General features: G+C 41.8%; 1 protein-coding gene across 2 annotated transcripts in view; it reads left to right on the top strand.

The window, feature by feature from the left end:
• INO80 (INO80 complex ATPase subunit) overlaps window positions 1–22,323 on the top strand; it is a 165,639-nt gene that overhangs the window by 98,229 nt on the left and 45,087 nt on the right. For both annotated transcript variants that reach the window (XM_036297761.1, XM_036297752.1), the window contains 3 exons: window positions 5,648–5,788; window positions 10,281–10,506; window positions 15,164–15,291. In XM_036297761.1, the coding sequence (XP_036153654.1) occupies window positions 5,648–5,788; window positions 10,281–10,506; window positions 15,164–15,291 (495 nt within the window). The remainder of the gene's footprint in view (window positions 1–5,647; window positions 5,789–10,280; window positions 10,507–15,163; window positions 15,292–22,323) is intronic.

Below are 22,323 nucleotides of genomic sequence, written 5' to 3'. Positions count from 1 at the left end.
AACAGATTTTATACTATAACCAGTTAAATGTTACGTTAAGAATGATGATTGACAGGAACAGAGTACCAGCATTGATTCCATCTCCTGTCTCAGTCTCAGTGAAACTGTTTTCATGGTAATTAGGCATCATATGTATTGAAAGCTTATATACGCTCCATCTGTAGTAAGCCAACTACCTCATGAAATTGGGAGCATTTCAGATTTTGGAATTTAAAATATACAAAAGGATCTAAACATAATATTTTTTAAAGAGTGGTGTGTGTTTAAGTTTTAAACACTGTTCTTTATTAAATGCTTGGAGAGCTTTGACTATTGATGAAGAATCCCCCAAACAGGAAGTTTTCAAAAACTTTCTTGCTGCCAGCTGGTTTGGCTCAGAGGATGGAGCGTCAGCCTGCGGACTGAAGGGTCCTGGGTTTGATTCCAGTCAAGGGCACATGCCTGGGTTGCTGGCTCGGTCCAACGTGCAGGAGGCAGCCAATCAATGATTCCCTCTCATCATTGAGGTTTCTATCTCTCTCTTCCTTTCTGAAATCAATAAAAATATATTTTTAAAAAAAACTTTCTCGCTAAATGTTAATTTGCAACTACAGTATCTATCTATATCTATCTATCTATCTATCTATCTATCTATCTATCTATCTATCTATCTGTCTATCATTTCCTTAGATTGTGAGAGCTGTCAACACCTCTTGTAGAAAGCCCTGGGAAGACATTGTGTTCAGGCTTTGTCTCTATTTTACTTTCCCCTTTTTTGTTTGATCACTTAGAATATCTCTGAAAATAGAATCCATGTAGTCTAGCAGTTGATTTATAAACATTATGCCCTTTCACTTAAAATGAGACCTTTTGCCCAACCAGTGTGACACAGTGGTTGAGCATCGACCTATGAACCATTAGGTCACAGTTTGATTCCCAGTCAGGGCACATGCCCCGGTTGCGGGCTCAATCTCCAATAAAGGGTGTGTAGGAGGCAGCTGATCAATGATTCTCTCTCATCAGTGATGTTTCTATCTCTTTCTCTCTCCCTCCCCCTACCTCTCTGAAATAAAAAAAAATTTTTCATTAAAAAATAAAGTGAGACCTTTTCTCTATATCTAAATTTGATGTTAAGAATAAAAAAATCAGTTTCTAAGTAACGAAGAACTAATGTTAACATAAGCATGCTTTTAAATTCAAATAAGACATGGAGAGCAAAGTATGAACCCTTTTTAAATGGGTAAGTCTAGCTCTGGCCAATGTGGCTCAGTTGGAGCATCTTCCCATACACTGAAAGGTTTGATTCCTGGTCAGGGCACATACCCGGTTTTCGAGTTCAATCCTGGTCGGGGCATGTGCGGGAGGCGACCGATCAATGTTTCTCTCTCACGTCAATATTTCTCTCTCCCTTCTCCTCTCTAAATATCAGTTTTAAAAATGTATAAATGGGCCCAGCTTGCATGGCTTAGTGGTTGAGCGTCGACCTATGAACCAGGAGGTCATGGTTTGATTCCGGGTCAGGGCACATGCTGGGTTGCGGACTTGATCCCCATTGGGGGTGGGGGTGGGGAGTTGCAGGAAGCAGCCCATCAATGTTTCTCATCATTGATGTTTCTATTTCTCCCTCTCCCTTCCTCTCTGAAATCAATATACATATATTTTTTTATTTTTTTTTATTTTTTATGTATAAATGGGTATGTTTGTATCTGAGGGGAAAACGTCTGTGTTTTCTTTCATTCTGTCCTACTTACTTTCACTTGACTTTTACATGGGGCCAAAAGAATTACAAAAGCCTGATTTCACTGCTGGCAGCAAGATGCTTACAGCTGCCATTGTCAACAATGTAATGAGACATTCAAAAACATGAGGAAGGGACAACAGAATAGCAAAACCTAGGACACATTATAACCAAGTAACATCTTTTATAGTGTGACATTCTGTTTCTTTTTTTCTAATTTGTTTTAGGCCAAAATAGACTAAAGAAATAATGACCCTTCATTTCTGTCCTATCCCCTTAAGCTTCCTACACAGTGGCGTTTAAGGTGTCCTTTGTGTTCTTCTTTGTTACATGTTGAATTTTTCTGTGTCCAGCAGTTCATGTCATTTATGTGAAGAGAATGTGGATAGTGTGGTACCGTTAATGGACTCGCTGTACTAAGGAAGGTTGAGTAGAATCAATGTTAAGAGAATATACTCTAGAAAAGTATAGATTGAGTAAAATAGGGCAGCAGCAGTCAGGATTTCTCTAAAGCTAAGGCTGTATATGTTGAACATTTTGACCTGTGAATTTTTTTTTTTTTTTAATCAGGAATCAGAAGTTTATAAATCACCTTGACTTAGTGACTTCCAATGAGACTACCATCTTTTTTAAAAAAATATATTTTTATTGATTTCAGAGAGGAAGGGAGGGGGAGAGATAGAAACATCAATGATGAGAGAGAATCATTGATCAGCTGCCTCCTGCACGCCCCCCCAGATCGAGCCCACAACCCTGGCATGTGCCCTTTACCAGAATCGAACCCGGGACCCTTCAGTCCTCAGGCTGATGCTCTATCCACTGAGCCAAACCAGCTAGGACGAGACTATCATTTTAACCTAGCTCCTATAAGATAAGTGAACATGTCCTAATTTGAAAATGACCATCTCTGGAAATAGAATTGTTGGACTTTTTCCAGAACTTTATGACAAATGACATATTGTGTTAAAAGGACTTTCTACCATGAAATTTGTATCCCTTTCTTATTAATAACTATAATGTTGAAGAGAAAATAATTGAAGGAAATAATTTATCCTTTCATTTATTTTTATTTTAAGGATTTTTTAAAATATATTTTTTATTGATTTCAAAGATGAAGGGAGAGGGAGAGAAAGAAACATTAATGATGAGAATCATTGATTGGTTGCCTCCTGCACACCCCCTACTGGGGATCGAGCCTGCAACCCAGGCATGTGAACTTGACCGGAATCGAACCTGGGACCCTTCAGTCCACAGGACAATCGATGCTCTATCCACTGAGCCAAACCAGCTAGGGCTATCCTTTCATCTTTTACTTATATAAGCTAGGAGTGAAATAAAAATAGGGTTCTGTTGGTTTTTGCCATTTGAGAATACTTAAAATGAGGGTGACTAAGAAATCCCTGACAGAGACATTGTTTATTTTTCTTTAGAAGTTAGTAAAGAATTCAAAGTCTTTAGGTAAGCCCTGGCTGGGTGGCTCAGTTGGTTGGAGCATCAGCCCTACACCAAAATGTTGTGGGTTCAAATCCCAGTCAGGGCACATACCTGGCTGTCTATCTCCCCCTCCCTCCCTCCTTCTCACTCTCTCTGAAAGACAATGGAAAAAAATATCCTCGGGTGAGGATTAACAACAACAAAAAACTATCAGAAGCTTCAAATTCTTTTGTGGATAATAACAGGGACCTCAATATCTAGAGAAAAAGGTCAAGCACATCAAAACTACATGAACCCACCATTATTTTGGTGGTGGTGTGGTTTTTTGTGTCTTGTACTTTTTTTAGGTTTTTTTTTTTTTAATTGATTTCAAAGAGGAAGGGAGAGGGAGAAGGAAACAATGATGAGAGAGAATCATTGATTGGCTGCCCCCTGCATGCTCCACACCAGGGATTGAGCCCACAATTGGGTCATGTGCCCTGACTGGGAATCGAACTGTACAACCTTCTGGTGCATAGGTCAATGCTCAACCACTGGCTGAGTAAAACTACATGGACCCACCATTGTAATAAAGCATTGTAAAGACTTCCTATGGTGTGATTAGAAACCACTGAAGCTGGCCCACCTGTTCTGGAGACAGTTAAAGCCTTTTATTTTGCTCATGACCGTTATTTAGATGTTAATTGTTTCATGGAAGCTGATTATGATACGCATGTCCTACTAGACAACTTGAGGTGACTTCTCTCAAACTGTGATCCTAAAGAACCCATTTACTTTGGGAGAAGATATGTATTGAATAAAGACACCTTGAAGATATGGTACTGGAAGTTTTTGGTACTGGAACTATAGCTATTGTCCTGCAGAGGATGCTGGTAACTGTTCATCTAGCAGTTTGTTTTTTCTTGACTTTACAGCAATGTATAAATTTGACTACGTTGTGTATTATCTTCATCTATATAGTTACTTAAGTTATCAACCTGCCTGATTTAAGAAGCCAGTAAAACAGAAGTAATAAAAAATGAGGATCCAACAATAAATGTCTAACACTGAAGAAAGAACTGCATCTGTTAAAACAATGTAGCCCTAGCTGGTTTGGCTTAGTGGATAGAGCGTCAGCCTGCGGACTGAAGGGTCCCAGGTTTGATTCCGGTCAAGGGCACATGCCCAGGTTGTGGGCTCGATCCCCAGTGGGGGGTATGCAGGAGGCAGCCAATCAGTGGTACTCTCTCATCGTTGTTTCTATCTCGCTCTCCCTCTCCCTTCCTCTCTTAAATCAATAAAAAAATGTTTTAAAAAATAGAATACTGTAATCTTACTGACAAATGCCATACTTTATATGAATAGCTGTAAACTGAAGCTTTAACATGAGCTGTGGAGTCTCTGAAAATGTATTTTTGCCCTGCCTGGCATCACTCAGTGGTTAGAGCATCAGCCTGAGCACTGAAGGGTTTCAGATCCGATTTCCAGTCAACGACATGTACCTGGGTTGCAGGTTTGATCCCCAGGCCTAGTTGGGGCACATGCAGGAAGCAACCAATCAGTGTATTTCTCACACATGGATATTTCTTTCTCCCCTTCCCTCTTTCATTCCATTCTCAAAAGAATCAATGAGGAAGGGGGGAAATATCTATACTCCAGTGAGGATTAACAATAAAAGAAACTAAAAAGAAAATGTATTTTTGATACAGTAATCTAAATGAAGAGTTTATATTTTTTAAATAATAGGTAGAGGAACTAAAGAGATACTGTTCCTTCTTCCTGACCACTTGTATTGATGTCACTGCATAAATAAAATAGCCCTCACTAGAATTACACTGCACTATGTTAGTACACACATGTGATGCTAAGCAGATTTGCCTTAAAGAAAAATTTAGAAGGAAATTTTGTTGGTTGTCATTGTTTTTAACTCAAGACATGAGGTTGCACCCTGGCCGATGTTGCTCAGTTTGATTGTTGCCCTATGCTCTGAGCAGTTGCCGGTTTGATTCCTGATCAGGGCGCATGCCCAGATTGTGGGCTCGATCCCCAGTAGGGGTTGTGCAAGAGGCAGCCAATTGATGTTTCTCTCATTGATGTTTCTCTCCCTCCCCCTTCCTTTGTCACTCTAAAATCAATAAAAACATATTAAAAAAAAAAAAAAGACATGAGTTTGCATCCATGGTATAACAAATGAACCAAACGTCCCAGCGCATACATTACATAGTGTTTTCTCTAATGAAGGTTTTGTATCACCATTTATAATTAACAGCATCTTTTCCAGAAAAAGGTAGAATTAGAAATGATGCTTAGGTACTTTAATAAAACCACATTTTGAAATTAGTATGGACTTTGTCTATATTATACTTTTGGGTCTAAGTAGTGTTTGTTTATTAGAATTAATAATATATACTAGGAAGAATGCCTTTAAATCAGATGTTTAACTTGTGATATTTTCCCCAGTTTTGATTACATTAACCATAATTATCAATGGCACTAATTTGACTTTTTGTTTTGTAGTCTCTGGTTTTCAGCAGCCACTGTAAAGCAGTGAGTGGCTACTCAGACCAGGTCATCCATCAGCGGAGATCAGCTACCTCCTCGCTTCGTTGCTGCCTGCTCACTGAGCTACCATCTTTTTTGTGTGTGGCCAGTCCACGAGTAAGTGCCACAGAAGGGAAGAGACAAAGTAGATGGTATTGGAAGAAATAAACAAATTTTCAAGGCATCCATATCTTAAACGACTGTTTTATGCTATTTGGACCTTGAGAAACATACAGATTCTTAGTATTTAGAACAAGCGTCCTCACCACCATCTTGGCTTTCCCAGGATAGCACTTCTCACCTTGAACTGGGTTAGTTTAAGAATTGTATTGACCCTGGCCAGTGTGGCTTAGTTGGTTGGAGGCAGCCTCCTATGCGCCAGAAGGTCATGTGTTTGCTTCCCAGTCAGGGCATATACCAGGTTATGGATTCGAACCCCCTGTCGGGGCACATGAGGGAGGCAACCCATCGTTGCTCCTCCCTCCCTCCTTCCTCCCCTCCCTCACCTGTCCGTCTCTCTCTAAAATCAGTAAAGGCATATTCTCGGGTGAGGATTAAAAAATTAAAAATTTAAAAAGAATAGTTGAATGGTAGATAGTTGTGGTTTTTTCCCCCTGACCTTGTCTCTCCTCTGTAGTTCCTCTCATTTAGTCAGGGGCTCTAATCTACCATGGCAGCAAGCCATCTGTCAGGTAGATTATCACCCAACAACAATTGTGATATTTGACAACAGGTCAGGGACAGTGGAATATTTGAAAAGAAGAGGGAGCCATTTGTCACCTGCATTGAGGTTTTTGAGGGTTTTTCAGAGGAGGGGGCCAGATTGGCAGGGAGATTTTATCTGGCCTTATCGCCTCAGCGCAGTCTCCAAATAACAAAAGGAAACATAACACTCTGGCTTCAAGAAACTTCTTAGTCTGGTGTTCTCACTTTCCTCAGCAATCCTGCCTGCACTGTGGTTCACAAGTATGTTCTTCTGAAAAGTGACCGTTGTGCAGTATTTGCCATTTAGCAGTCATGGTCTTATTTATAGACTGGGGGTTTATGTTGTAGTTTTAACTTTGAGCACTGTTGGATTCTTCCTATCACCTGTTTACTAAAACAAGGCACTCCAGTGATTGTTGACAGCATTGCTGCAAAGGCTGCCCCCTTGGCATACTGTGGTGGTTTACTTTGCTTACATCTTCTCTCTTTCTGTCCTTATTGATCAATGCCAGATACAACCTCAAAGAAGGATATAAAGGGAAGAGAAGCAGAGTAGAGATGTGATTAGACTTTGGTTTGAGCAAAGATCAAGTTTCTGTCTTTCTGTCTTGTTTTCTTTTGCTTTAAGGGGCAACTTTCATAGCCAGGAGACTCTTTAAGAGGCTGACATTTCTTACCCTTCTGTGTGCTTTTTTCTTGTTTCCTCCACTCATCCTAGCAAGTTTACTTTTTCACAGTTCTATTCAGAGAAGGGAGAGTCTTTTGAATCTTCCTTAGTGATTTTTCCCACCATCATTTATATCAGCTTGCATCTTTATTAAGTTATCAAAGATCAGAATCCGGCAGAGGGTCCAAAGAAAGATGATGACTGGAAATGAGATGATATTACTCAGTCCCATGGACTCCTGCCTGCCTAGATTTCTTTCTGCTGGTCCTGTGTTACATGAATTTGATTCCCTTGCTGCTGTCCTCTTCATTTGATTTACATTGATTATCCAGTTGATACAGAGAAATGCACTTTTTTTAGGAAACATCTAAAGCCAAGTGCTTCCATAGAAAGCAGCCTTCAGGCTTCATGGTTGTGTGGTTTGTTTCCTTCTCACTCTCCTAATATGATGTGTATACCGTGAGGCCTGATAAGAGGAAGTATAGATTTTTGAGAGCCGTATGTCAAGATATTTTTACTTGCCATGTTCCCAGTATTTTATGGAGCCAATAAAAAGTGAACTGCCTTGAACTATAATTGCATTTATGGACATAAAAATTCTTCATTTTTACCATTCCAAGGTCTATAGTCAACCACTCTGAAGAACAGCCCTATTTTCTGAACATAGTCACACATATGCACCCCAACTGTACTTCAGAGTATTGTTTTCGGAGGAGGTAGAAGTCTAAACCAAGGTTGCCAGCCTTTCAGACCTCACGGACCACCAGTGGTCCACGGACCACCGGTTGGCAACTGCTGGTCTAAACTGTCATGCATTGTGCTGCTGTTTCCATAAAGAACAATAAAAAGTAGCTTGAAGACTGCCATAGTGTATAAAGATGTGGAAGCAGTTAGAATAGGAGAAAGCTTTTATTATTGGACGAAAGGGCTCCTTTCCACCATCCTACTCAACCCCTCCTGAAAATGGGAGTACTTACATGATGGTTATGAGGACAGGAAAAAGAGTTTTAAACATGTCTGGGTATTTTATATGCACATACACAAATTCTTACCTTTGAGATCAGGTCTGGAGTATAAGGCAACATTTCATGCAATGTCTTAATTATATTTATTTCTCACCCATCTGTGATGGAGAGAAACTGACTTTGAATCCTCAACCTTGGCCTTGAATTAAGACAAATTTTCCTGGCACATGTTATGAAAACTAGGGTCAGTTCAGGAAGAACTGTGCCATTAAGGAAGGAATTATAGGAGCTGTTTTCTCATTAGCCCAGAACATAATTCTGCAGGGGTCATAAACTAGACCTGGAAATTCATCTTATTAAAAAATTGTAGCGCTTGGAGCGGTCACGCTTCCTAGAGTTAGAGCAGAAATATACGTGTCCTCAGGAAGGACGCGTTGAATGCTTGAGGAGGCAGCCCCTGAGATACTTTAGTTTAGGAAGTTAATGAAGCAAGAAACAGGTTAGCTTATGTGGTACTGAAAGGAGTATGCATTTCCATTTGTGGGAAGGGGAAAATGGTATGTCATGCTTCATTGCCCCCTGTTTCTGAACCATCAGGAAGACCACGTGGGTCACGGCTGTCTATCTAGGACAGAGCTGACTTAGAAAGCAGGATTTAAGTAGAAATGGACTTGTTTGCCCCCCTTGAACCTCATGAGTTTGCTGCTTACGTATTCACAACATGACATTCTATGATTCTGCATATATCTTGATCCAGGGCTCCTGCCAAAGAAGCTTATCAAAACATTAAAAAATATTTCACTAAGAACTGTGCCTTGCAAACCTCCCAGTTTCAATCCTGGACTTGGAAGGATATTAGCAAAATGAAAGTTGGGAAATAGGTGAAAGTTTATAACTGAAAAAAGTTGGTTTGTTTTTAAACTATTAAGACTGCCTAGTACTGAGTCCCAGGCAGGGAAAACGTTTTCCCCTGTGTCACTGTTGATCGTATTCCTTCAGGCTAAGTTTCTAGCTTTTGATTTTTCATTTTGAGACTGTGGGCCCAAAGTCTTTTATATAAGTTCTGCTGATCTACAAAATAAACAACAAAACAACCCAAAGCAGTTATCTTTGAGTATAAAATTGGCCAGTATGAGTCTCTCATAGGCTGTTTTACTCATCCAAGAGTATGCATGCTATTTGAGATATATAGAACTGGTCATACTTCTGTAGTCCAGACCACTGCTTTCTTAGTTATTTTTATGGAATTATCAGATATTGATTGTGAGGTTCTGGGACTCAGAGGGTAGATGTCGGCTCTAATCCATTATCTGCTGGGCCACTGTCAGGACAAACCATAGCAGGGAAACGCCCAATTTTTTTCCACCTGCTTTGTATTTCAGTATTTATTTGCCTATGCTCAACTTTCAGTGGGAAAAATATAACTTGGAAATAAACTGTGGAGAGGATAAATGTGCTATGAGATGATCAAAACCTTCTCTTAGTGCTACCTGGATAAGCCAATTTCTGTATGAGTCTGTCTGCATTTTGGAGCTCTAGGGGCTCAGCTTGCTGTGACCCTCTGTAGTTTTGCATCTGGACCATAGATGGCACTGCACCCTAGCAAACTCAGGTCAGCTTCATTGCCAGCATATTCTCTGGTTTTGGTATTCTCTAGTCCTCAGCAGAGACACCTACAGCTCCATAGTAAGCTAGCTGACTGTTTATATACCCCGTGGCAGTATTTTCAAGGCTCAGCCTAAGATGTTGGGGTGCTTGTTAAAAACAGTTCTTAGTGAAATGTTTTGATAAGCTTCTTTGGCAGGAGCCCTGGGTCAATATATACACAGAATTGTATAATGTCATGTTGTGAATACATAAGCAGCAAACTCATGAGGTCTAATAGGGGGCAACAAGTCCATTTCTACTTAAATCATACTTTACAAGTCTATTTGGCAGATAGAACTTTGCCAAAGCAGCATCCAGCAGTGAAGGGAGTTGCAAAGCCATCATATGTATATGAATGATAGAATTATTCCTGACCTGGTATCCCAGTTTATCCATGAACTGCAACACTCTTTGGATCTTTAGTTTTGTTGTAGGTTCATGTTATGAGGTTGACCTTTTACCTGGGAAGGCTCATCAAGTCATTATTAAGGAAAGTTTAGTTTGTTAGAACGGGGAAGGTAAAACACATAGCCCAAGAATTAGTTGATTTCAAAGTTGAGGTTCCCAAAGGGCTTAGTGGGTGTGGAAAATGTGAAAGAACCATCTCATTTGACTCTGACTGTAGGTCACCGCAGTGCCATTGGATTCTTATTGCAATGACCGAAGTGCAGAGTATGAGCGGCGAGTGCTGAAGGAAGGAGGGAGTCTGGCAGCCAAGCAGTGTTTGTTGAATGGGGCCCCTGAACTGGCAGCAGACTTGCTAAATCAACGGTCCCAGTTCTTCCCAGAGCCAGCTGGAGGACTGTGGAGCATCAGGCCTCAGAATGGCTGGTCTTTCATCAGGATTCCAGGTGAGTCCTCTGTTTGCTTGAAATATGTTAACAGCTTTGGCAAGGACAAAACCAGGGAGATGCTCCATGTGGTGGTTTCAGATATTTGGAATTCAAAGTTTTGGGTTTCTGTTTCTTCTTCTGCCCTTAGTAACTTATTGGTAAGTATATTTAAATAATTTGTGACTTGAGTAGAGAGAAATGTGTTTTAGATTTGTGCTTACTCTCCTTTGATAAGCTTATAGGTGTGAACGCCACTCTTACAAAAGGGGAGGAGGTAGAAATATACTTAGTAGAAAGGCTTCAGTCAAGTGAGTATGGTTGTCTTGTGCCATTGCCACGGGGATGAAGGAGAATGTCGTCACTCACAGAAAGCCTAGTTCAAGTAGCATAAACAGTGTCCTGCATGAAACGCTGGAGATCTGAGTGATAACCAGAAGTAAAACAGTGTGTTTTGTGTCAAAATGCTCGCAGATTCCCAGTCTTCCCAGGGTCGTGGTCATGGGTTGGAAGGAAACGCGGTTTTCATCTTTGCTTTAGTGAGACTACTTTTAAGGAAATTGAGCACAGGGGTCATGGGTTCATGTTCTTTGCTTACACCTGCAGGCAAACTGAAGCAGTAGCTTAGAGCTATTGTGTTAGTTTTGGTTGTCCACACTCTCTGATATTTTTATTGTATTCATCTTATTGGCATATAGCGGGAGTAAACTAGAGCTAAGCATTCAAAAGAAAGAATCTGCTATTTCTAAGAGATAACTGGATCAGGGTTTAAGACCTGGTTTTTCCACTTTAATGTTAACTTTGTCAAGTGTCAAAAGACTTTGGGTCAACCTGCTCTAGTAGGTTGGGTATATGAGAACAGTATTGTAAATGGCCTCATAACTGGCTTAGAACATGTGAAAGCAGTGGGTGAAGGTATATTGTTGTAAAATGAGGGAAACCCCAAGTATAAAGAATGCTTAAATACTGGTGGGAATAGAGGGATAGAATCCAGCAGGTATGAAAACCACAGAATCCCAGGCAGAAGATGAACACAGGTATTGAAAGAAGCAAGACAACACCATATTTCTTCTTTCTCCTGTCTTCATTCTGGCTGCTTAGTTCCCAGTACAGGAGTAGAAGACTTATTGCTGGCGCTGTGGGAATCTCTTGTGGCTTTTCCTGTTCTTTGAAAGAAAAATGGACCTTGTTTAAATAGCAGGAAGTGTCTGAGTTCTTTTCGCATCGATAAAAAGCACCAGCCTCACTGGCTGTTTACTGTGAGAACCAACCAGCTCCTCACTGACCCTATTGTGCTCTGTAGACTGGCTGGGGCAGGGCAGCAGGGGAGGGAGCCACTGGAAACCTATAGTTTATCTCTTTTCTCTGTACTTTTACATTTTCTGTTTTCCTAGGAAGGGTTGGTTCCATTACAGTCCTTGAGAAACTAACCAAAATCTCCTGGATTTCACACATTGAATGTGTCTCCATGTTCACTGGAAGAAGGATTTACAATCTCTTCAAAAGTCTAGTCTCCTCCCCTTGGTAAAAGGAGATACTATTTAATGTTACCCTGATTTTACTGCCATGAGACACATTCGTTTTGTCTCTGAGCAGGATCTTACACTGTGGTCAGTAAGAACCTGTATCAAAGTGAAAATATTATAAGACTATAGGAATATAAGACAGAATTGTAGGAAAGATTGCAAGAAAGTAAGTCTGCTCATTTCAACATTTTTCTTGAGCTCCTGTTTTAAAGAAGGGGCTGGGCACAGGTTTGACTTGGCAAAATCAGCCTAATTTCTAGGAAATTGTGTTCTTGGCTGTACGCCCTGCTTAGTAATAGGTTGTACTCTAGCCCAATGCAACTTTGGTAGCTCTTAAAAAGTTGGGTAACCGCCCTGGCCCGAGTTGCTCAATGGTTAGAGCATCAGCCTGCTCACTGAAGGGTCATGGGTTCTATTCTGGTCAAGGGCACATACGTGGGTTGCAGGTTCAATCCCTACCCCAGTTGAGACATGATCGGGAGGCAACCAATTGATGTGTCTCTCAAATCAATGTTTCTCTCTGTCTTTCTCTCTCCCTCCCCCTTTCTCTCTCCATCTCCCCCCACCACCACCCCCCCCAAAAAAAAAAAAAATCAATGGAAAGTGAAGATTAACAAAACAAAACAAAAACGAAAAAATTGTGTAAAGGACACCAGGCCCAGAAGACACCAGTGTATACAAAGAAACCAATTTTCCTGCATATCTTTATAAGGACAATTACTAGAGGCTGACTACCTCTATCTATCATGTTCATCAGAAAAACAAATACTGTTCATTATTTAAGTGTTTTAAGACTTACAGAAGTCTCTTTCTTCTTAGGCCTTTTCCTTCAGGGCAGTCCAAAGAAATCCAGTCTGTCCACTTCCACATCCCCCACCTACACAATAACAGGCTAACAACAGGTACCACTTCTTGCTTCTCTCAGGTGCATCAGAGTTCTGTCTGTCAAAGTATATGCACATCGTCATCTCTGAGGTTTCCGAATTCTAGCATCAGTTCATTCTATTTAGCAAAATAAAATAGATGTGGGAAGCAGGAATATGTGACAACCATTGAATCATGATTTTGAGATGAATTGAAACTTCTCAAAATTCAGATGCAAGACATTTGTACACCCTTAAATATTTGTGTTGAGGGAGTATATGCAAATGGGGAGAGATTAGTAGCCTGCAAAAATCAGATGAGCTTAGTTTACCCACTCTTGCTCAATGACTGAAAAATATATGGGCTTTTTTTTTTTCACCTTGCTGTGCTTTTAATGAGAAAAGAAAGAAACTTATTATCTGAAATTGATTGGTAGTTCTGTGGGGAAGGTTTAGGAGCCATCAAAATTGAGGGACCCTAGGGAATCCAATTAAAGGAGAAGGGTAATTGTGACAAGAAGAAAACCTTGAAGTTGCTATGAAAGCATTGCTCCCTCATCAGACTTGGAATTTGTACAGGCCTCCTTGTCTGGTGCCAGAGAGAGGGCTTAGCAATTAGTTCTGTCCCAGCTGCAGTCATTTGATTGTGTTGGTAAGGAGACCAACAAAAAGAAGAGCATTTCAATAATCTAAACAGGACCAAACAAAGAGGCTGAACAAAGGTGTGTGTCACAGCGTCAGGGGGTGGAGGGGTGGAGGGAGAGATGTAGCCTGGCAGCGTTCCGAAGGTGGGAAAAGGCAGGCTACAGTGCAGAGGAGTAAACATCCAGGGCCTGTGGCTTTGTAGCAAAACAGAGTGGCTGATGATTTGTTATGGTGCTGTCAGCACATCCGTTCTTGTTCAGTTTATACAATAATTGTGCACTTGGCAAATAACAAGAACTGAGAAATGACCATTGAGAACCTTTAGGTTGCTTCACAGTTCTGAGGAAAATCCATGGGTTCAAACCCAGAAACTAAGGATAGACTATTTTTTTTCTTAATAGTTTCCCTTTTTACTTTTAGCAGTTAGTTGTCTGTATAATAACTTTAGCCTTTCTCTCTCCCTTTTTGTGTTCCCCAGTCACTTCCACATATGCTCTTAAATCTCCCAGCCCCTTAAGCCTCATCTCTTCCCCTCTTAATAACAGCAATTGTTCAGGGCATGTTTATGGACCAGTCTACAAACAGGAAACTCTACTTCCTGAAATGTGATGGGAGTTGAATGATACTGAATGGATAAGATGAAAATTTGTGAGTTAAGTATTCTTTAAGATCTTTGGCTGAAATTATTTATTTTTTTTTAATGGGAAGAGGAAGGAGACAGTACAAGTTAGTGAGTGAAAGCAGCTTCCATTTCACAGAAACCCAACATCTTTTTAAAAAGCTGAACAAGCCCTAGAGTGTCTTTATTAAATTATAGCTTAGGATAATGGCATTTACCAGCCAACCTATTTGAAATCATCCAGGAGAGTAAGTTGAGTTGTTGTTTTTTTAAAGGCAGAAGAGCCGGCTGGTGTGGCTCAATTGGTTGGGCTTTGTCCCATGCACCGAGAGGTTGCCTTTCTATTCCAGGTCAAGGCACATGCCCGGGTTCCAGGCTCCATGCCAAGTGGAGGGGTTGCGGGGGAGGGCAGGAAGCAGCCGATCAATGTTTCACTCTCACATCGATGTTTCTTTCTCTCTTTGCCTCCCTTCCTCTCTCCCTAAAGTTCAATAAAAATATTTTTTAAATAAAAGGCAGAAGAGGGTATGTTTATTTGCATTTCGTGGTGTTTAAGTGACTCCAGGGGTTGGCAAGAGCAGGCCTTGTTTCTTTACATTCTCATACTTCCAGAAAGTAAACCATTTAGCCACAAGACTAGCAGAAACAGATATCGAGAGATAATATGGAAAAAGAAACAGCAGGTCTCTCAGGTCACTTACAGAAGATATGACATGGACATCGCTTTTAAATGCCCATGTGTACCTGAGTGAGGGTTGGAGTGCGGAAGTTTTCAGATGCCTGTGCCTGATTGTGAGCTATCGGTTGGGAAGGTACCTACACTTCCCTCTTTCAGGATATTTCTTCCCAGAGCACTATTGGATCACTATTTAACAGTGCTTTGCATTCTCCTCTAGAATACTTTTCTGCTTTCATGATGATACGCATCCTGGTTGCAGTAATTTTGGCTGCATACAGCTTTGTAGTGAGTGATTTTGCTGCTTCAATTAAATACAGTTTCCCTTCCCCCCTTTTCTCCTCCCTAGGCAAGGAGAGCCTCATCACTGACAGTGGAAAGCTGTATGCCCTTGATGTCCTGCTGACTCGGCTCAAGTCTCAAGGACATAGGGTCCTTATCTACTCCCAGATGACCAGGATGATAGACCTACTGGAGGTAGGAGAAGGAACTTTGGCAACCTAGGACACCTTGTAGGAATCAGATATCTATGACTAATACTACTCCTGCTTAATGAGAACTCAAACAGCTTGATGATTTTACTGTCTGTAAAGGAGGAGAAGCAACTCCTGGCAGATGTGAGAATATGCAAAGGATTTCCGCTTCCTTCCTTATTCCAGTGAAATAGAACACCCCCTACTCCCTTCCTTTACTAGGGAAGAAATTCCCTAATTTTAAAGTACATCAGAGCCTAGGAATTTCTTGAAAAATCCTCTGAAATTGTATATGGAAAATAAGATTTGTGATTTTTTTCTTTAGGTAAAAAAATAGAAAGCAGCTATTCATCTTGAGTTAATGTAATGGTTCTCAACTTGACTACATATTACAATCTCTTGGGGGACCTTTAACAAATACTGATGTCTGGTTATTTAATAAGTTTGGAATGAGACCTAGGCATCAGGACATTTAAAAGCTCCTAAGGTGCCCGGCTGGCGTGGCTCAGTGGTTGGATGTTGTCCTATGAACCAGGAGGTCACAGTTCGATTCCTGGTCAGGATACATACCCGGGTTTTGGGTTCAATCCCCTGTTGGGGCATGTGCGGGAGGCAACCGATCAATGTTTCTTTCTCACATCAATGTTTCTCTCTTCCACTCTCTAAATATTAATTTTTAAAATGTATAAATGGGCCCTGCTGGCATGGCTCAGTAGTTCAGCATCAACCTATGAAACAGGAGGTCACAGTTAGATTCCCAGTCAGGGCACATGCCTGAGTTTCAGACTTGATCCCCAGTGGTGGGGGAGGGGCGTGCAGGAGGCAGCTGATCAATGATTCTCTCTCATCATTAATGTTTCTATCTCTCTCTCCCTCTCCCTTCCTCTCTGAAATTAATAAAATATGTTTTTAAAATAAGAAAAAGCTCCTAAGGTAATTCTAATATGTAACTGAAGTTGACAACTACTGGGTTATGGTGAAAGATATAGTTGTCTTATTTTGCAAGGCAGCTTTTGTTTCTTTAGTTACTTCTCTGATGACATTCTCTCTATTTTCTTGTTGTCTGAGTAGTCACTTGTTACTTGAGGGAGAGAAGCCATGGACATTGAAACAGGAGGGTGAATGAGAGGACAAATAATCACAAACCAATAGAGTAAATCCTTGGTGGAAGAATGTTGGAAAGCTGCTTGTGGAGAGGCTAAAGCATCTGGATATCAGTATTGTATAAATATTCTCATGTTTTTCCATGGAGATTTTATGCATCTAAGGCTTTCTGTTCTAACCTGCTACTCCAGGGAATATTTGGTAATAAGTGGAAATTGGACCATGATTATCCCTATCTTGGGATAAGAAAGTAGGGATCATATTTTTATATCAGTACAGAAGGATGAAGGGTAGCAATAGGGAGTAATTTTTAGGTTCTTTGGGAAGCAAGGCTGGCTTGCTGAATTTTGCAGTGAGCTTATTTGAATTTGGTAGCAGGCTCTTTTTTTAATAATCTAGCAATTTTTTTTAGCAAGAGATAACAATGATATTCGAGGTCAGTTTACAATTTAATCACTATCCTAGCTAATAAAAGAGTAATATGCAAATTAACCCTCAGTCCGTCATAAAGATGATGGTGGCAGTGGAGCTGGAGCAAGCAGGAGGCTTAGGTTGCCCCCAGTGATGGAGGAATCCAAGCTTCCTGCCTGCCCTGGCCAGCACTGGGCTCCGCTCAAGGCTACAAAGTTTCAGTTATAGAAGATAGATAAATCCCAGATACCTGCTTCCAACAGGCCTGGCCTCCACTCAAGGAGGGGCAGGGAACATGGGTTGCTAGGGGCAACCCAGGCTTCAAGTGGGATCAAGGCTACAAAGTTTCAATTATAGAAATTAAATAAATCCCAGATACCTGCTTCCAGCCCGTGGCTGTGGCCAGGCTGGCCAGGCACCCCAGCGGGACCTCCACCCTGATCCGGGACACCCCTCAGGGCAAACCAGCCGACCCCCAACCGTGCACCAGGCCTCTATCCTATATAGTAAAAGGGTAATATGCAAATTGACCCTAACAGCAGAACGACTGGGAATGACTGGTCACTATGACACACACTGACCACCAGGGGGCAGACACTCAATGCAGAAGCTGCCCCCTGGTGGTCAGTGCACTCACACAGGGGGAGCTCTGCTCAGCCACAAGCCAGGCTGATGGCTGCCAGCACAGCGGTGGTGGTGGGAGCCTCTCTGATCCCCTGGGAAGCGGGCCTAAGCCAGCAGGTGGACATCCCCCGAGGGGTCCCAGACTGCGAGAGGGCACAGGCCAGGCTGAGGACCTCCCCCTGCCCCGAGTGCACAAGTTTTTGTGCACCGGGCCTCTATATCTTATATTTTATACTAGAGGCCCGATGCATGGATTTGTGCACTGGTGGGGTCCCTCAGCCTGGCCTGCACCCGGACCCCTTGGGGGATGTCGGACTGCCAGTTTCGGCCTGATCCCCTCAGGCCAGGCTGAGGGACCCCCCGCCGCCGCCACCACCAGTGCACAAATCCGTGCACCGAGCCAGTTTGAGCCCTATCCCCACAGGACAGGCTGAGGAACTCCACCGGTACACAAATCTGTGCACTGGGCCTCTAGTTTGCATATAAGATCTTCGATTAATCTCTTCCCATCCTCCCCACTTCCCTCTGAGATTCATCAGTGTGTTCCATGTTTCCATGCCTATGCGTTGAGTGTCTGCCCCCTGGTGGTCAATATGCGTCATAGCTACCGGTCGAATGGTCACTTAGACTTTTATATATTTAATGTAGTGTTTAGCCCCAGAATGCTATCAGCAAACCAAACTTTCTGGTTTGTATGATAAGTAGGTTACCTATTTCTAAATGATGGAGAATGCTTATGTGACTGTAAGAGAGGTGATTAAGCCATTGTGTTTGATGTAAATCTTGACTGTATTAAAGGTCCTAATAGCAGTAATCCTATCTAATAAAGAGGGAATATGCTAATTGACCCTCATACCATCACAACGATGGAGGCACCCACAGCCAGTAAGGAGGAAATATGCTAATTGACTGCCCCAGCCTAAAAATGGCAGTGCCCACAGCCACAAGATGGCCAGCAGGGGAGGGCAGTTGTGGGTGATCAGGCCAGCAGGGGAGGGTAGTTAGGGGTTACCGTGCCGGCAGGGGAGGGCAGTTGGGTGGACCAGGCAGGCAGGCAGGTAAGTGATTAGGAGCCAGCAATCCCGGATTGTGAGAGGGATTTCCAACTGCCCCTGAGAGGTCCCAGATTGGAGAGGGTGCAGGCTGGGCTGAGGAACACACACCCCCCTGCCGGGGTCCAACCCTAGCAGGTCCAGGGGTCCCCAAAGGTGTGGACGGAGTCGGCGAAGAAGAAGGAATGACACGGAGACAGCGTTCAGTTGATCAGCAGCCTCGCCAGGATCTCTAGCCAGGATCTCCATCCAAGTTCTGGTCTGGATCTCCAGCCAGGTTCTGTGTCCATGTTCTCTTGCTAGGTTCTCCAGCCAGGTTCTGTCCAGGTTCTCCAGCCAGGTTCAGTCACCAGGTGATGCCGGGGTCCAACCCCAGCAGGTCCAGGGGTTCCCCAAAGGTGTGGACGGAGTCGGCGAAGAAGGAATGACACGGAGACAGCGTTCAGTTGATCAGCAGCCTAGCCAGGATCTCTAGCCAGGAACTCCAGCCAAGTTCTGGTCTGGATCTCCAGCGAAGTTCTGCTTAGGATCTCCAGCTAGGTTCTGTAGCCATGTTCCCTCGCTAGGTTCTTCAGCCAGGTTCTGTCCAGGTTCTCCAGCCAGGTTCAGTCACCAGGTTCTAGTCAGGTTCTCTTGCCAATTTCTGTAGTCAGGTTCAGTCCAGGATCTTTTACCATGTTCTCTCCAGCGAAGTTCTTCTGTCTCTAGAGAATGTTCTGTGTAGGTTCTGTGCCTAGGTTCCGTCTCTCGATTCTGTGTAGGTTCTGTGTCGAGGTTCTCAGTGTAGGTTCTGTCTTCTTCTGTCTGTGTTCTAAGCTCTGTATTCTAAGTTCTGTGTTCTAAGTTCTGTGTTCTAAGTTCTGTCTCTTGCTGTCTTATTACATCTGTATTTATACCAGTTGATTCAATCCTATCAATCTCTATTACAAAGGTTAGGGCGTTTCTTATCTTCATTCCAGGGAGTAAAGATTATGTAGCTTAAGCATGATTGTTCGTAGTTAAAGTGATTAATTACCCACCTGGCACTTAGTTAAGAGGTTTTATTCCCTCCCTTACTTCAGGGGAAAATCCCTACCTGGGGAAACAACCTTTCTCAGAGACCTTGGTTAAAATACATAGTGCCAAGAAGGTGAGCAAACATATTAAGAACAGTATGCCATATATGCCAGGTCCTTTGAAACAGCAAGGATGGACCGGCTCCCGGCAAGGTTCTAGTCAGGTTCTCTTGCCAATTTCTGTAGTCAGGTTCAGTCCAGGATCTTTTGCCATGTTCTCTCCCTAGGTTCTGTCTCTAGGTTCTGAGGCCAGTTTCTGTCCAGGATCTTTTGCCATGTTCTCTCCAGCGAAGTTCTTCTGTCTCTAGAGAACGTTCTGTGTAGGTTCTGTGCCTAGGTTCTGTCTCTCTTGGTTCCGTATTCTAAGTTCTGTGTCTTGCTGTCTTATTACATCTGTATTTATACCAGTTGATTCAATCCTATCAATCTCTATTACAAAGGTTAGGGCGTTTCTTATCTCCATTCCAGGGAGTAAAGATTATGTAGCTTAAGCATGATTGTTCGTAGTTAAAGTGATTAATTACCCACCTGGCACTTAGTTAAGAGGTTTTATTCCCTCCCTAACTTCAGGGGAAAATCCCTACCTGGGGAAACAACCTTTCTCAGAGAGGAGACCTTGGTTAAAACACATAGTGCCAAGAAGGTGAGCAAACATATTAAGAACAGTATGCCATATATGCCAGGTCCTTTGAAACAGCAAGGATGGACCGGCTCCTGGCACCCCCCACCCCTGCCCCAGTGAATGGATTTCGTGCACAGAGCCTCTAGTTTAAAATAAAAGGACTGCTTGCATCTTCAATGTTCTGTTCAAAGCAGATGATGCCAACAGCCAAAACAGTGAGTTAACTTTCCTTCAGTGGGGCTCTTTTTAAATAAAGTGCATGTGGGCCTTGCCCAGAGCAGGGGTGGGCAAACTTTTTGACTCGAGGGCCACAATGGGTTCTGAGGGCCACAATGGGTTCTTAAACTGGACCGGAGGGCCGGAACAAAAGCATGAATGGAGTGTTTGTGTGAACTAATATAAATTCAAAGTAAACATCATGACATAAAAGGGTATGGTCTTTTTAGTTTTATTCATTTGAAACGGGCCGGATCCGGCCCCTGGGCCGTAGTTTGCCCATGGCTGCCCTAGAGTCAGGGAAGTAAAGATGAAATAGTGATCTTACTGCTAAGAATTACAGAAAAGCAGTATGTTAAGGATTTTGTAAGGGAGATGATGATCTTTCTCAAGATTATATGAGTATGTTATAGAGTCATAAAGGTTGATTCATATTAGAGGAAATTCTAGGAAAATGGGTAAACCTCAAAAAAAATAAGCTAGCTCTGGTAGATGAAGGTGAGTGTGGGTGGTTTAAGTTTGATATAGTCCTACATTTTAGTTCGTCATCTTGTATACTGCACACTTCTAGTTCCTCATAAATATTACTAAAATAAGTAAATCAAAGTATAACAGTAAATTTTGTTCAGGATGAGTGCTTTAAACCTTAGCCCTACAGTCACTTTCTATCTCTGTCTAATCCAGCAGGATTTTTGAAGGGGAGGTAAACTTGGTGGGTTGACTTTGCAAACAAGGCAGCATGAAGACCTTCTCTAAATGTAGTTACATCTCTATGAGGAATTCTGAATTAGGGAAAAGCAAATTCAAAGCCTGAATTTCATAACTGCTCACATTCCTTAGCCATATGTGTAACATGCATCTAGGAGGCTGAAGCCAAAAATGTTGCTGCTGTTTGTATGTTTTACTGAAAAACTAAAATGAAACTGTTGTCTAGATTTCTTAATACTATTCTGTTCTTTTTCCTTCGACGTTAAATTCCTAAAAGTTCATTTATTTTTTCTTTGGTCTATTTATTTAATATTTACCCAAATGAACCACATTCTGTATTCCAAGAGGTTAGTCCATAAGTGAAATTTATTTTGCGGATGTAGAATTACAATGCCCACAATGTTTAGTATATGTCTTATCATTTATTGAAATGTAAATGTATTGTGGATCTTGGAATAGTCCAGGATTAGGTCTACATTTCTTTATCTTTTCAGAGTAGTGTGGGTTTACTTTCATAATGGAATCTTTCGCTGTAAACATTTGTTAGAGTCATTTCAGCTTTAAAACATAACTGGTGCATGAACCTAAGGGGCAGGTTTTAGAAAGGCCCGTCTATATAGATGCTTGCCCTTGAGTACCTGTAACCTTTTCTTTAAAGAAATACCTTGACCCTCACCTTGTGTATTATGGTTTTTATTGGTGTTTAAGATTTTTTTTAACCTTTTTTCCCCAGAATTCTCTTTTTCTGTTGACATTCTGGACCCTGTATGTCAAAGAGGGAATAAAGAGCTTTCAATAGAGCCAGAGTTAGAAACTCAGAGGGGTATTGGCGCTCTGTTGTGGAGCATGTCAGCATCTCTTTCATACAGCAGCCTTTTGGGGCTTTTTGTTCAGTGCTTCAGCCTGGGCTATCTATCTATTTCGGGGACCCACAAGAACCAGAAGACAGTAAATGTTCACATATTTCTATATGGCCAGGTTTCCATTTTGTGAGCAATACTAGATCTAGGCACTTATTATTTGCTCAGTATTTTCTAAAGTGATCGATAGCCTCCTTCTCTTGGGCAAAAGTCTGACTTTAATTTAAATTTCTTATGAATGTATCAGATCTTCTTCCAAATAGAATTCTGTATTCTGAAATGTTTTATCCTTCCCCATGGTATCCAAATAGTATTTCTGGATAGGGGATATAAAAGGAGACTGCTTAATTTCCAGGGCCAAGAATTTTTAGTGTGCCATGGGCA

The sequence above is a fragment of the Myotis myotis genome, unplaced genomic scaffold, assembly GCF_014108235.1.
Source record: "Myotis myotis isolate mMyoMyo1 unplaced genomic scaffold, mMyoMyo1.p scaffold_m19_p_1, whole genome shotgun sequence".
Lineage (NCBI taxonomy): Eukaryota > Metazoa > Chordata > Mammalia > Chiroptera > Vespertilionidae > Myotis > Myotis myotis.
The sequence above is the reverse complement of the archived record's forward strand: the minus strand, read 5'-3'. Positions and strand labels throughout refer to the sequence as shown.